Here is a 14,500-nt window from a genome sequence, read left to right as displayed (position 1 = left end):
GCCAATGCCTTTAGGATGCACCCTGCCTTTGGCCTGTGTGCCATCTGAAGAGACTTCTCTGTACCCCAGCAGAATGAAATCAATGATAGAATGGCTGCATGTGCTTCAAAATCCATGGAGAATGCATTAGCCAAGCACTCTGCATATGCTTAGAAGGACTGGGCTCATTAACTAGTACTCCGTTCTACCAAATGTGTACTCTTGGCTTCGTGGTGCTGGCTCAAGGAAAGAGCCAGCTCCCACATTATATATATTGACACGCACACATGCGTATGTAACGATACACATACCCATGCACTACTCCCCCTGTCTGGAGCTTGGGGACTATATCTGTATGCATAAATACAGATCACATTTATACACATGTTGCATATACACATCTCCATGTAGGTACATATGTATAGATACAAATATATTCTATGTGTATATACTCATATTATATATATGTGCATGTATGTATGTATGTATGTTTGTATGTATGTACACACACAGAGCCCTAGGCAGGTGGAGTGGTTCCCTGAAGGAGAGCCTTCTAATGCAGCACTCTATGGATGTGGAAAAAGATAGCACTTCTGACTAATGGAGAGCCCTTTCAGCTGTATGAGTGTAGAAAAACTTCAGAGGAAAAGAGAGACAAATTGAATTGAAGAGTAATGGAGTGGTGAGTGAGAGGCAAGACAGGACCTTTGGAATGGCTTGGGGGAGCCAGCTAGAGATGACAGCCCCACCCAGATGCCCCTTGATGATCCCACCTGGGCTCCTGGAGACCTCTCCAAGCAGACTTTCCTGGGGGTTTGTTCTCTCCTTGGCCAAGTTGGAGTTTGATTTTGCTTCCAAGTTGAAGAGCTCATTGACTCTCATGTATTCTATCATCTATGCTAATCTCAGAACTTCCCTGATTTCTGTTTAATGTTTGCTCAGATAAATACATTTGCTTAATATGTAAGATTATTTTGTGTACAATCAGCATTTGGTTGGAGGAAGCTACATGAGCTGAAAGTAAGTTACCTGGTACTTTCCCCTTCAGAGAGACCAGGAAAGAGAGCACAGTACCCCTGGGTAACAAATATGTGAATGTGACAGATAGTGTAATTCTATTTTTTCAAAAGTTTTATTGATGTGCTTAGGTTTTCCATCACATAGATTATGTAGACCTTCATGAGAGGTCTCTTGTAACAAAGGAAAAAAAGTTTGGTAAAACTAATAATATGTTGATCTCGTCTGAAAGTACATACAACATTTCACATCTGTGGCACTCTCTCCCCTCATTTGAAAATTAACAATAAATATATTTTCTCTCCCTCTCACCCCAACCCCATTGAGAAAAAAAAAACAAACGTATTCCTGGTAACAAATATGCATAGTCAAACCAAACGAATTCCTTCAATGACTGTATATAACAATAGATGTTTCCCTGTGCACCCTGAGTCCATCGCCTCTCTGTAACAGTAAGTTTCCTCCTCAGAACTCTGGAATGATGGATGATCATTATACGTGTGCTAGTTCTTATAGCTCCAAAGTGATTTCTTTGGCTAGTTTGGTTGCCAGTGTTAAAGTTGTTCTCATGGTTCTGTTCATTTCATTTGCACTATGAAAATGTTAGTCCTCTCTGCAGAGCGATTTATTTCAAAAACTTAATGAAAATGGACAATTGTTGCCAGTGGGCTGGAGGCTTGAGCAGTAAGGGAATTGGAAATGAACAGAAGGGTTGGGGAAGCTGGAAAGGATGAGAACAGAAGCCTAGTTTGGGGGTAGCCAAAAGTTTCCGTATCAATGGGCCTGAGTTGAGTGTGCAGACTGAGACAAGGACATGGGAGGTTCTTAGGAATGGGTATGGCCCATGACTGGCCACTGGAGGAGAGCTGAAGCTGGAAGCTGACGTTGGCAGGTACAGGGGAAGCCCCATTTCTAGGTTCTCCAGAGGGCAATGACTGTGATTAAGGAGGTCACAAACAACAGGTAAAGCCAAAAGAGCAATGTGTCCAGAGCAAGGCTAAACTTCACCCACATGTCCATGGTCCTGTGCCTCTGGATCTGCTGTTCTGACTCTGCCCATGTGGATTGTGGGTCTTCAGTCAGCTCAGCCTTACCTGGGCCTGGCTCCCATCCTGCCAACGCCACTGGGTCCTTTTGGCCTGTAGCAAGAATAGGAACTCAGACAGCACCACTGGAAATAGCTAAGTTGGCAGCTTTAGAATGGTGGGCCAAGGGGACATTGCGAGTGGGGTTAATGAGGCTGCTTACCTGGCAGATGGGTGGAGTTGGGTCCAGGGCCCCTGTTCTCTTTCTGGGATCCTTTGTTAAAGCATCCTGTAGCTGCGATGTACCTCAACACCAGTGAATAGAGCCAGGATGGCATGGGAGGGGGCTGTGTAGTGACCGTATGTAAGAGATAGGTGAGGAGGACTGACTCCAGCAGGCTGGTTACCATCAGGGTCAGACAGAGAGCAAAGTATACACCTGAGGAACATGCAGGACTGCTGTAAGACAGGGCCACAGTGATTTCCACTTTCCTCCTTTGTCATCTTTCCCCAGTCCCAACCTGGCTAGGACCATGCTTTCTCCCCAAGAACCCTTCTCCCCTTGAGTTGGTGAAATCAAATATTCCCCCTTCTCTTTACTCCTTCTTTCTTTTGGCAGTGGAAGGAGCCATACTTATCAGTGGGATACCACTGGCAGGAAGTAAGTCGTTCATCATGAGTAGGAAGACGGTGTAGCCCAGCAGAAGGGTCATCTTGAATGGGACTTGGTTCCCACTTTCAGCTGGCAGAAGGAAGCTCAGGGCATCGATCACTATCAGAAATCCACTGGGCACCATCAGGTTTATCACATAGAGGCCAGGTCGGTGTTTGATAGCCACCTGGAGGTGAAGGAGAAGGAGGAAGTGGGGTATTTTGAAGAAGCTAAGCTTGATAGGAAGAGCAAGATTTGTTACAAAATATATTGGCCTTTTTGTCCAGAGCCCAATGGGAGTATTGCTCCAGACTGCATTGAACACAAAGTGCACATACGCAGAGGTCACAGACAGGTCTCAGGAAAGGGTTACAGTTTAGGGCCTCAGGACAGAGCTATAGAGGGATCATTGGTAGGAGAAGCTTTCCAGGCAGAAGCAATAAGAATATTCTGAACCTAAATATTCATAGAGAAGCCAGTTCTCTGATACAAACACCAGATGGTATCTGAAAAGGGCCCTAAATAGACTGGTGACGAAGAAAATTGAAGAGGAAAAAAAAAAAAGCTAATTCTCCCATCCAGCCCAGAACTATATGAAAATATAGCCAGCAGAGGCTAGTAATGGGGTTGCACCATGGAAGCCAAAGCAAACTCTGGACAATGGGCCAGAATCTGGACAAGGAGATATAGAAGCGAAGCCAGTACAAACTCCTACACGTGGACCTGAAGCAAGCCACTGCTCTCAACAAGGGGATTGCAAGCCAGTGGGAGCTCTAGTCATGAGGTGGCCTGAAACCAGATCCCAGCCCTCGTCTGCCAGAACAGGAGCAGGGGACAGAGCCAGTCCCTATGCAGGGAGACAAGGTTGACCGTGCACTTCTTTGAGCACTGGGAGCCACAGTAGGACACGAGACTAATTGGATTCCTTGGTGCAAGTACAGGGTGGGAGTGAGGGTGCCCTGCGAGGAGACTGAGACTAGAGGATCAAAGCAGCTCCTGAACAGCGATTGGGCAAGAAGGGGACAGGACCAAACAAAATCTATCCAAAGCATCCGGAGGAGAATGAGCTGAGCACAAAATCCCAATCAAAGAGCAGAAGCTGGAAATTCGAGTAAACAAAAGAAAACACTGAACATGTTGAAGAAATACTGGGGTCAAGAGAAGCCCCAAGAGGTAAGCCCAGAAGAAAAGAATTACTCCCAACTATAGAGCTCCTCAGAGAAAAAAAAGTGGCTTGGCTAGGAGGAACCGTATAGGAAGCCATGATTACAGACGTGTCTGGAAGAAATGAAGCAAGTGATACAAAATGACATTTTAAAGGAAATAAGAGTTTAGGAGTAAAAAGTTGAAAGGAGAATAAATAGCTTAGAACAGAAGGTGGAAAACTTTACCCAAGTAATGAACTCCCTTTAAGACAGAATGAAGTGAAGAGAACTCAGTGTTGTCATGAGAAAACAATTCAAAAGTCAACAGTTTAAAAAGAAGATGAAAATGTAAGGCCTCTACTATTAAAAAAAAAATTGACCATGGAAAACACGCTAGAGAGGGATATTTTCAGCATCATTGGACTCTCTGAAAATCATGACCAAATAGAAGCCAAGATGTCTCAATTTACAGTCTGTGAAACCCAAAAAAGGTTTTGGTTTGATAAGATAAGGGTGGTGCTTGGGTGAGCAGGTCACAAGATGGGGAAGTGTGGCTCGCATGAAACATGATCTGGTCATAAAGGCTGGACCCCACTGCCATCTTTGGGGTTGCTTTGTTGATGCTCAGGAGTTCCCACTCCCCTTGGGTCTTGATAAGATTGCGCGATGCGTCTCCCACACTTCCTTTTCCATGCCCAACAGTAGGTCATCCACTGTAAGGGAGAACGAATCAATCACTAAGAATTTATTGTCTTCTATGTGCCAGACACTGTGCTCAGTGCAGGAAATACAAAGACAAGAGTAACACAATTCCTGACCCTAAGGAGTTTATATTCCAATATGGGAAACAACATTTATAAGTGCAGGACATACACACAATGAATACAATCACATCCTGAGATACATGGGTTTTGATCATTTGATTTTACAAGAAGTTTAATCTAGTGGCTTTTCTAAGGTTTATGAGACATTTCTTTGCTTTTTTTTTTTTTTTGGTGGGGCAGTGGGGGTTAAGTGACTTGCCCGGAGTCACACAACTAGTGAGTGTTATGTGTCTGATGCCAGATTTGAACTCAGGTGCTCCTGAATCCAGGGCCAGCACTCTATCCACTGCGCCTCCTAGCTGCCACATTTCTTTGCATTTTTCAGAACCAGTTCGGATTTTCCGTGCTTCTCAAACAATTGAGATAAGAATCATGAGCTACCACACGATTGTTTGCAGTTGTATAGTGTACACATGAAGTGTTAGCACTTCAGACTACTAGAGGCTTCTATTTTGTAGCAGTGACAGTCTTAGCATCACGCCCAGCTGTGGGTCTCCCTCACCTCACCTTTGTTTCCCACCAGAAGTCAAGTTGTTTGGTGAATGGGATATAATCTGCATTCTTTTCAGTGACTTTTGTTTTTACTCTGTTGTTTTTTGTTTGGTTTTGTTTTTGTATTACTGGATCAATTACATAGACTTTGAAGAAATTGTGTCCCTTTTAATAGGATTCAGTGTTTTAGTATAAACATGTTACATTAAGGGCTCAGGAACAAGTAAAAATGTGTCCCATTGTAGTAAATGGTAATTACGTTTTTAAGTTAAAACAAAATTGATCCACAAATGGCTTTTCCAGAAGGAATTACCTTCATCAGGCTGTGAAGCTGGGAAAGACTGTACAAGGTAGTTTGGGGAAAAGGGGATTAGCATCTGGCAAGGTCAAGGAAGCCTTTATGCACAAAATAGAACTTGAGCTGTCTCCATGGAAAACAGATTCCAAGAAGTTCCAGCAAGGTGAGAAGGCATAGAGGATAACCTCTGCAAAAACCCAGTGATGGGAGATGGAATGTCATCTATGGGGAACAGCAAGGACACCATGTCTGGGCCAAAGGATGCATGGAGGGAAGCAGTATAGAAGAAGATTGTAAACCTAGCAAGCAGAGCTTTAAGTGCCAAACAGAGGATCTCATATTTGATCCTAGAGGTGGAGATCTCTCTAGACCTAGGATATTTTAGGGAGCCACAGGGAAGTGACCTTGTAGGACAGTCCTTTTGGCAGCTGAGTGGACACTGGACTGCAGTGGGGCAAGGCTTGAGGCAGGGAGACTAAATTGTCTAGTACAGAGGTTCCCAAACTATTTGGACTACCACCTCCTTTTAAAAAAAAAAATTACTCAGCACCCACCTGGAAGTCTACTTTCTTTAACCCTTTAGCTTTTTTTTTTTGAAATTTGTGTCATTTCAAAAAAAATTTTTTTTTAAAAAAATGATGCCTTTTAAATATAATAATTTATTGTAAATTTGTGGTTTTTTCTGTATTGAAATTTTGATGACACAACATTGTGTCATGTAACCATATAGTATCATATTGTAAACAAGGCATTAAATGCACATATTCCTGCTGATGCATTCTGGACTTCCCACTAATGCACTGCAGGTTCTCCTAGCAACACTTGATTGTTAAGACCTTTCGGCAGACTTGACCACTGATCATTTATAACTTGCATTTTGTGTGCTTATATGGAAAATAATGTAATCACTATGACCTTGTTACACAACAGATGAAACATGTACGAATGGTTTTTCAAAATTTTCTTCTCTTCTCTTCTTTCCTTATGTTTCCACCACCCCCTTATTTTTATTCAATGCCCTCCAATTATACCCAAGGCTACTACAACCCCCCTGGATCATTCCAGCACCCCCAAGGAGCAGTATCACCCACTTTGGGAACCTTTGAATTAATCCAGATGACTTCAGGGACAAACACAGGAGATTTCTTCCTGAAGGTTCAAGGGATACTTTCTTTTCTCTCCTGTCTCAATAAACTTGACAGACCTCTTAGCCCCTTGCTGTCCATCCATCTGAACTATCTCCTGACCTTCAATTGGCCCCTGCCTTGGGCTTTGTCATTGCCTCTCTGTTTCCTTTTAGGAACCCACTGCTTTCTCTTTCTCTCTCTTCTCCCATCCCCACCTCCTACTCACCTGTGTAGAGAAAGGAGCTAAAGGTCAGAGTGCAGTTCTGCTGGTCAAAGGGGAAGCGGAAGATGTCCAGGTTACAGATGGTGGTCACCCTCATTGGCTTCTTATACTTGATGCGACCTTCATTACTCACATATGCAGTGAGACCTGTTGGGGTCTGATCCACATCTACACTGCATTTAAGAGGTTACAGGAGGTAGGAGCTATGGATTCTTCCTTCTACTTCCCTCTTCCTTCCCTCTTATCCCAGGTCCTCCCAATGCTAGGTTCCTTATCTTTCCCTTTCATGCTCAGCCCTCAACCAGTGGTTCTGTGGGAGCCATTCAGTTCGGCTTCTGTTGATTTCTCTGTTGCCTCTCCTGGTCTCAATGGATGCCCTGCTAAAATGCCCTCCCCTCCTTTGCTGGGGATGGGGTGGGTCTCCTTCAAGGTTTTACTATGTCTAATACGCACGACTCTATGACGAAGATGTCTGGGAGCCACAGGTTTTGAGCTGTCATAGAAATTCTCTGAATGCCCCCACACTCCTCTGGGTTCCAGCTGATGAAGTCATTGTCCCAGACCTAGAGTCCAGGGAAGCAGAGCTATAATGAGCTTGGAACAGTCAGGTTATGCCTCCCCTTTTACTTTTTATTCCCTTTTAAACTCTGATTTCTCCATCTCTGACATACATACTTCATGAGTGAGGTCATCTTCTACTTTCTGTCTAACAAGGTCTCATTTGTCATTCCTTGCCCCCTCATTGGCCTCTTCTCTAGGGAGATCTTGACTATGGGCTTGGATGTTTCAGAGCAGAGCATCTGTAGTTACTTCTTGACTTCCTCCCCAGAATCCCTTTCCCTGTGTGGGCTGCTTTTCTTCCCTATGGGTCCCATTTCTGCCTTCCCAGTTGGCTGGCTGCCCAGGAACCTTTGTGCCCCCAAAGCTGGATCAGCTCCCAGTGGCCTTATCTAGTTCCCAGGACCCTGTCAACTTCACAAAATATTATTTGGGCAGCAGGAACAGAGGAAAGAGAATGTCCAAGGAAAGGCAGAATGAGGTTGAGTTTGCCATACCAAGTCCAGCCACAGGAATGATGTCAGAAGCTGGAGCTGTTCATCCTGTTAAAAGATTCCTGTTCTAGGCATATGGCTTGGTAACACATATGTTCCCTGCCCTCTTATTCTTTGTGCTATCCTCCATGGTACCCTCAAAGAACACTTGTGGCTAGAGTATATGATGGAGCAGGGCCAAAAGCTAGATGGCACTGAATACTTCCGATTAAGGGGAGGTGTAGCTAGGCTGACACTGTAATCTTTGCTAATGCGTTACTTACTGGTAGAAGGTTCAGGACCTCAAGATAGGCTAGAAGGAGAGACCGTGGCCTTTTCTGGGCTATATCCTTACCTTGAATCGCACCAGCCCAGTCCTTTGAAGGCACCAGGAACATTCCTAATCTTGAGATGATCCCTTGTTGATATTTGGGTCTTTGTGGTGGTGGTAGGGGAGGGGAAGTGGGAAGACAAGGGTTTCAGTAGGTTATGGAGCCCAAGAAAGGGCTGCAGGGCTAAATACTCACCACATCCAAGATGGAGGACACGGTGAAGGAGACATTGACCTGGGTTGGGACACTGTGGTTGACCACTGGACGAAAGTCCTTTCTCATGATCACAGATGCAAAGACAGTGAGGTTCACCCCTTGGGAGTCAAATCCTGAGCAATTGATGGTGAATTCATTCTCTTTGCCTGTTCAGGATGAAGGAAGTGTGAGATGTACAGTAGAGGTTTTATATTTTGTATGTGATAGAGGTGCTACAGAACAGGTCATTGTTGCATCCATGCGGGGAATCCTGGGGAAAAATGTGAACCCCTCCTTCCTGTTCCTTAAATCCAGATGACCAGAGAAAGTCAACGTCCTGGGGCCCTTCCTTCCTGGGGCAGGAAATAAGGAATGTGATTGGTAGGGAAATGACTGATATGGTAAGCTCAGTCAGTCAGTGCTCAATTCTCAGTTCCATTGGGTTTCTGTCTCCATGCAAAACTTGCCCAAATCTGCATGCAAACTCAGGCCCGGGGCCAGGAACAGCTTTATTGACTTCTGGCCCCAGACCCCAAATGGAATATGCCAGCTATCTCTTTAATTCTGCTCTCCCACACATCCCTCCCAAACTTCTCCTTAGCTCAGCTCCCTGAACCTTCCTGTCTGGAGTAGCAAGATAGCTGCTTCAGTTTCTTCCCTTTGACATTTTTGATCTTTTAACAGGGATTTACAAGATAGGGGGTATCGAAAGGGAGAACAAACATGAGCCATGTAAGATGCCCAGGTGGCATTGCTGCCTTATTCATTCCCAGTTATGGGTTCCCCAAATATCCAGTGAGTGGCCATTGTTTGCATGACTAGGTTGCAGTAGCTATGCTGGTTCTTGGGTCAGATACAGAGAAGTAGTGACTCTGGTCCAGTCTTTTTTCCCCCTCGTTTTGTGGAGGCCATGTAGCAATACGACAGAAGCAGTATGCGATGCCCTTTAGGGCAGGGACTGTTTAGCTTTTGCCTTGCATCTTTAGCACTTCATACCATTGGTATTAATAAGTGTTTGTTCAAATCAAGCTCATCTCTTTCATACTAGGCATTTGCTATTCTGATAGCTTTCCTGCACTTAAGATCATGAGATCATAGATTCAGAGCTGGAAGAGACCCTAGAAGTTGTCAGAATAGTTTGGAGATCCCTTGTGTTCCAGGGCTAAGGCCTAGCAAGCAGGCTGTGTCCCGAGCTTGGCTTAATCCTTGGCGCTGTGGATGACATCACCCTCTGGCAAAGTGTATTGCTTGGACCAGCATCAGGTGTTCACTGAGGGATTTAGCTCCCCCTGTTTCCCAGGGCCATCCATCACACATTCACAATCCCTGTTCGTTGTCACTGACAGGTACTGCACTCCTATTCCCATCACAGCACTATGGTTCTATGCCCCGCAGGTGGGCATGACCCCTAAGATTTGAGAAAATGCTGTTCCTACAGGGGAGTAACTCAAGACCTAAGAATGATTAGGTCATAGTCCAGCCCAGGATGTATCTAAGACCTGCCTTTAGTCCAGCATGTTAAGCCCTCCTTCTTAGGAGGGGGGGGGGGCTTCCGTGTGCATACGTCATTTCTGTCACTTTGAAATTAATTAAACTCCTGTTTTGTGTTCTGACTCTCTTGTCTCTGGCCTGCTCTGTTTGTTTGGTTTCAGCCACTCACAGGTTAGAGGCTGGCTGCAGTCTGGTAGGCAAAGTCACCTAGCCCAACCCTCTTATTTTATAGATGAGGAAAGTGAGGCCAACAGGGGAAGGTGATTTGCCCAACATCAGGCAGGTAACAAGGGAGATTTGGACCAACTTCCTCTGATTCGTGGCAATTTGGTGTAGTTGAAAGAGTTATAAGCATCAGATAACTTGAGTTCGAATCCTGGTTCTGCCACTTTATGTCGGTGTGACCTTGGATAAGTCATTTCACCTTTTCTGTGACTCAGTTTCCCCCTCTGTAAAATGGTTTGGACTAGAGGGCCTCTAAGGTCCGTGATCGTATAATCTGATTACTCTTAATGACATAAAAGTGTTACAGCTGATGTCATTGGGCATCTGACTACTGTGGGGATAGAGGCATAGGCTATTCCTTCAGTTATCAATAAGCATTTACATTACATTGTGAATAGTAAGTCCTTTTTTTGCAGTGCATTCATTGTCTATAGTAACTATTTAAAATATTTGTTGAATGAATGAATATCATGCCTGAGGGTGAGAATGAGAGATGTGGCATAATACAGCAAAGGATCCATCAATCAATCCACAAGCATTTATTGAGTACCTGCTGTGTGCCAGGTACTGCCCTTGGTGCTGGAGATACAAATTCAAAGAATAAAACAATCCCTAGTTTTGAGTTTATCTTGTAATGAGGAAGCCGAGTGCATATATAGGGATATGGGGAGGTGACTACAGAAGGAGGGACTTCTGAATAGGCTGCTTGCCACTCAGGAGTCAGTAAGGACTGATGTCAGCAGATGCACATCATAAGGTTTTTCTTCTTTCTCAGAAAGCTGACACAGGCATTATGGGAACCTCATTATAGAAAAATCCAAGCGCTCAAAGTCGGAGGCATATTCGACAGCCTCCAGTGGCTAGAGACAGAGAGAGGGTACCCAGTTTTCCTCAAAGGGCATCCCTCTTTCCCCTCAACTCTTGCCCTTCCACCATCTTACCTGGCAGTAGAAAGCTGAGGAGACAGAGGAGAAATCCCAGGGGCCAGCACTGCATTCTGCTGTCCTCTCTCCTGCTCTTTGGTGATATGCCTGGAACCAGAGCTCCCTTAAACACTTGAATTTGAAGGAGCACAGGCCACACCCCAAATCTCAGCATTTAATATTGCTGGTGTCAGGGGACCATTAGCATTTCCCAATTCCCTGACAAGTCTTGGTGCCCCGAAAGAACTTGGCCTTGGCCCAAATCTGGCAGCCTTGGACTGGATGATGCTGGCTGGGCATCCACAGAGAGAGCCATTTCATTGGGTTAAGGGGCGATCACAGCAGTGATCAAGGTTGCATCATGCAATGTAGAATTACTCTTCAGGTAGGAAACATAGACTATAGCTAAAGGGTGACTGAGGTCCCCAGCTGTATTGGCTTGCATTTTGGGTAGGTGACTTAGAATCATAGAATCTTAGATTTTGGGGGATTTTCCACTCCAACCTGCCACCCAATGCAACAGTCCTTTCTACTGTATTCCTGACAGGTAGCAATTGATCCGGGGCTTGAAAAATGCGATTTTTTTCAAATGTTGATCCTGCAGAAATAGCATCTGGTTGTGTGTATGTGTGCATGTTTGTGTGTGTGTGTGTGTGTGTGTCTGTGAGAGAGAGACAGACAGAGACAGAAAGAGACAGACAGACAGACACAGAGAAAGAGATATATAAGACCGGTCCAAGCTGCTATGCAGAACAGGTAGACAGAACTGATTAGGGATGGACTCACCACTGCTGTAGCAGGGACCTGTGTAATAGAAAGGCTCTCTGACGCTGATTGTGGTCACCATATGTGAGGTTCGCCTATTGGGGACAACGTGAAGCTCCTTCTGGTAGTTTTTGTTGTGCTCAGAATGTTTTTGGCTGTAATAAATATCCTGGGAGAATTGTGTGTCCTTTTTCTTGTGCGTAATATCCCATTTCGCTTTTTGGGTCTGTGTGAGTTTTGTGGACCAGCTTGTCTAGTGGCCCAGATCCAGCTGCCCTGCTTTGGCCTTGGGGGAGAGAGGAGTGTGATTTCTTAGCAAACCCCACCAAAATGCTCACCTTCAGCACTGCAAGGGCAAGTAAGTTGGAGGCTGGCTGACCACTGGTTAAATATGTTACAATGGGGGGGGTCCTTTTAGCTGTGATTGGGCTGCATGTCCAAGCCAACGTCCCTTCCAACTTTAAAATCCTGTGATTCTGCCTTCTGGCTTGGTACTACACCCCTCCATTTGTCTTGTGTTTCCCCAGCCCAGTCTAAAAGACTATCAAAGTTCAGCTTTTTGGCAGGCTTTGGTACCTTTTAGTGTGTTCATGACTGTTCCCTTTTCTTACAGGTGTAAGACATAAAGAATGTCTTGGTCAGACAGAATAATGGTGGGGACTGAGTCAGTTCCTTAAGAGGATGGACCCTGATGAAATGAAGCAAGAGTTTGTCCCAATCTTGTCCTTCGGAATACTTAAGATGTTCTCCCAACTGCATCAAATATCCCCTTCCCCCCACTTTAACCAAGGTTTCTCTAGACTCAGTCCCTGATTTAAAGTATTTTTAGAAATCATTCTCAAATAATATTTCATAGATCTATCACAAATCTGGCTTGTACCTCATTCCTACCCAGGCTTAACGTCCAAAGAAACCTCCAAGTATAGCCAATATCTGATTTTCCATTAAGATTCTTACCTCTATCCCAGTCTGAATAATCACAGATATGGTATTGAGATTTCTATGCAGTTACGTTGCTGTTCTTGGTATATGGGATGGTTAGCCTAGCAAGATGAATCCAAACATTTACTATTCCCAAGGGAAACCTGAGGTAGCCTGATCTAGGCTCTTCCCACAGGACTCAGAATACCCAGAAGCCATTATGAAAAGAGTGCAATCCTTCATCCCCCCCTTTCCCCCGGCCTTCTCCTCCCTGCCCCAATATTACAGCTAGAGAAAGAGGAAAAGGCTGTCCTCCTGTTTGCCTCACAGCAGCCCCAACTGACTCCTGCAGATCCCTGGTATACTGCCAGGCTATCCTGGAGCCCCCTCATAGGTACAGACATGCCTCAGTGTGGGGTACAGTGATGCGGCACTGCTTGTCTGTTAACTGTTCTTATGGAGTATAATCTCTCAGAAACAACTATGGGACCAACCATCGTCTGCTGCCCTAGCAAAATGACCATCCTGTCTGGCTTCTCCTAGAGACAGCCCCCTCATGAGTGCATCCAATGAGAAGGAATAGGGAACCTGGTTGTTAGATGCCACAGCTCAGGACAGGATTATTTTCTCCTCCTCATCTTCATGGGATGCATTTATATCTTATTTGGTTTTTATGTTCCATCTCTCCCCACCCCAAAGAAAGCAGTTGAGGACCTGCCTAGATTATAGGGGCTTGAATATAGCTATGGCAATAAGATGGTACTTGTTGAATGTTCTGAACTGGGGTCTTGTGGGAGGATATAGAACAGCAAGATCTCTACCCAACTGGGAATGTATAACCTGGTGTGGATGGGAACAAACAATGGTTACAACCAGTACCAGAACCAAATGATACCTGTTGGCCTGGCCAGTGGCCTCACAATATTCTCACACTTTGTGAACAATAGCCTAGTGGCTCTCTCAGATCAGAACGTTATCATCTCCTCGGAGGACATCTTGATCTTTCTTTGGGACTTCATAGGGCACGTGAGAAATGTGTAAGAGGTCCTTTACAGATTGTTAGACCATAGACTGTACTACAAGGCAGTAAAGAGTCAATTCCACCAGATCTCTCTATCCTTTCTAGCAGTTGCTAGAAGGGGCTACAGAGAGACCCATGCTCTGCCATGGCAACTTGGACGTGAGCGCTATCGTAAGTAATATTAATATGTACTATCACATCCTTAGGGCAGCAACCTATTCAGACCAACTTCACCTTGACAGAGCCCCTTTCCCATCCTTTGAAAAAGAGGACTCCATTTATGTTCTCCTGGGCTAGGACCCGACTTTGATGTCCCTGCAATGGGGATCCTAATGAGAGGGTCATTTCTATACCACTTATTCAGCTACAAACATTTCCTTGTTTGTGAGGATGGACTCTGCCAGGAAAGAGGTCAAATCCAGGGAAGACAAATGAGTAAAATCAGCACAGTTAAGTTAGGCTGGTGAACTCTGTCCTTGGGATTCAAGCTATGTGGTCTCCGGTATGCTTTATACGACCCAGTGGGTGTGGGAACGTAGGTAGCTGAGGTGGAAAGATCAAAGAATTAAAGGGGATTCGGTCCCAGACTCAGATAAAATCCAAGTTTAGGGATTAACTCACAGTACCTGCCCTCCTATTTGGGGATGCCTTCTCCTATCCTGTCGGTTGGGCTCTGATGGGAGGTCCATTTTTTGCAGGAATGTGGATGTGTTCTGCAGACTCTCAGGTCTGGTCTTCTGGCTGTAGCCCTTATAATCTCACTGGTGACTGAGGCACTCCTGTGTCAGTCAAGGGTGCGTTGGGTATGATACTA

The 14,500-nt window shown here is 45.0% G+C and overlaps 1 protein-coding gene across 1 annotated transcript; it reads right to left on the bottom strand.

Moving 5' to 3' along the window:
• Positions 1 to 1,908: 1,908 nt before the first annotated feature.
• Positions 1,909 to 11,826, bottom strand: LOC110221181 (5-hydroxytryptamine receptor 3E-like). The gene is given in 11 exon segments (XM_021005578.2): positions 1,909 to 2,135; positions 2,245 to 2,460; positions 2,656 to 2,860; positions 4,243 to 4,245; positions 4,414 to 4,493; positions 4,496 to 4,531; positions 6,786 to 6,955; positions 7,236 to 7,345; positions 7,838 to 7,882; positions 8,341 to 8,507; positions 11,766 to 11,826. Coding segments are annotated over 11 exon segments (1,320 nt in total).
• Between the last annotated feature and the right edge of the window lie 2,674 nt (positions 11,827 to 14,500).

The sequence above is a fragment of the Phascolarctos cinereus genome, unplaced genomic scaffold (assembly GCF_003287225.1).
Source record: "Phascolarctos cinereus isolate Bilbo 61053 unplaced genomic scaffold, phaCin_HiC Scaffold_5;HRSCAF=322, whole genome shotgun sequence".
In the NCBI taxonomy this organism is placed as follows: Eukaryota; Metazoa; Chordata; class Mammalia; order Diprotodontia; family Phascolarctidae; genus Phascolarctos; species Phascolarctos cinereus.
Note: the sequence above shows the minus strand (reverse complement) of the source record. Positions and strands in the feature narration are given on the sequence as shown.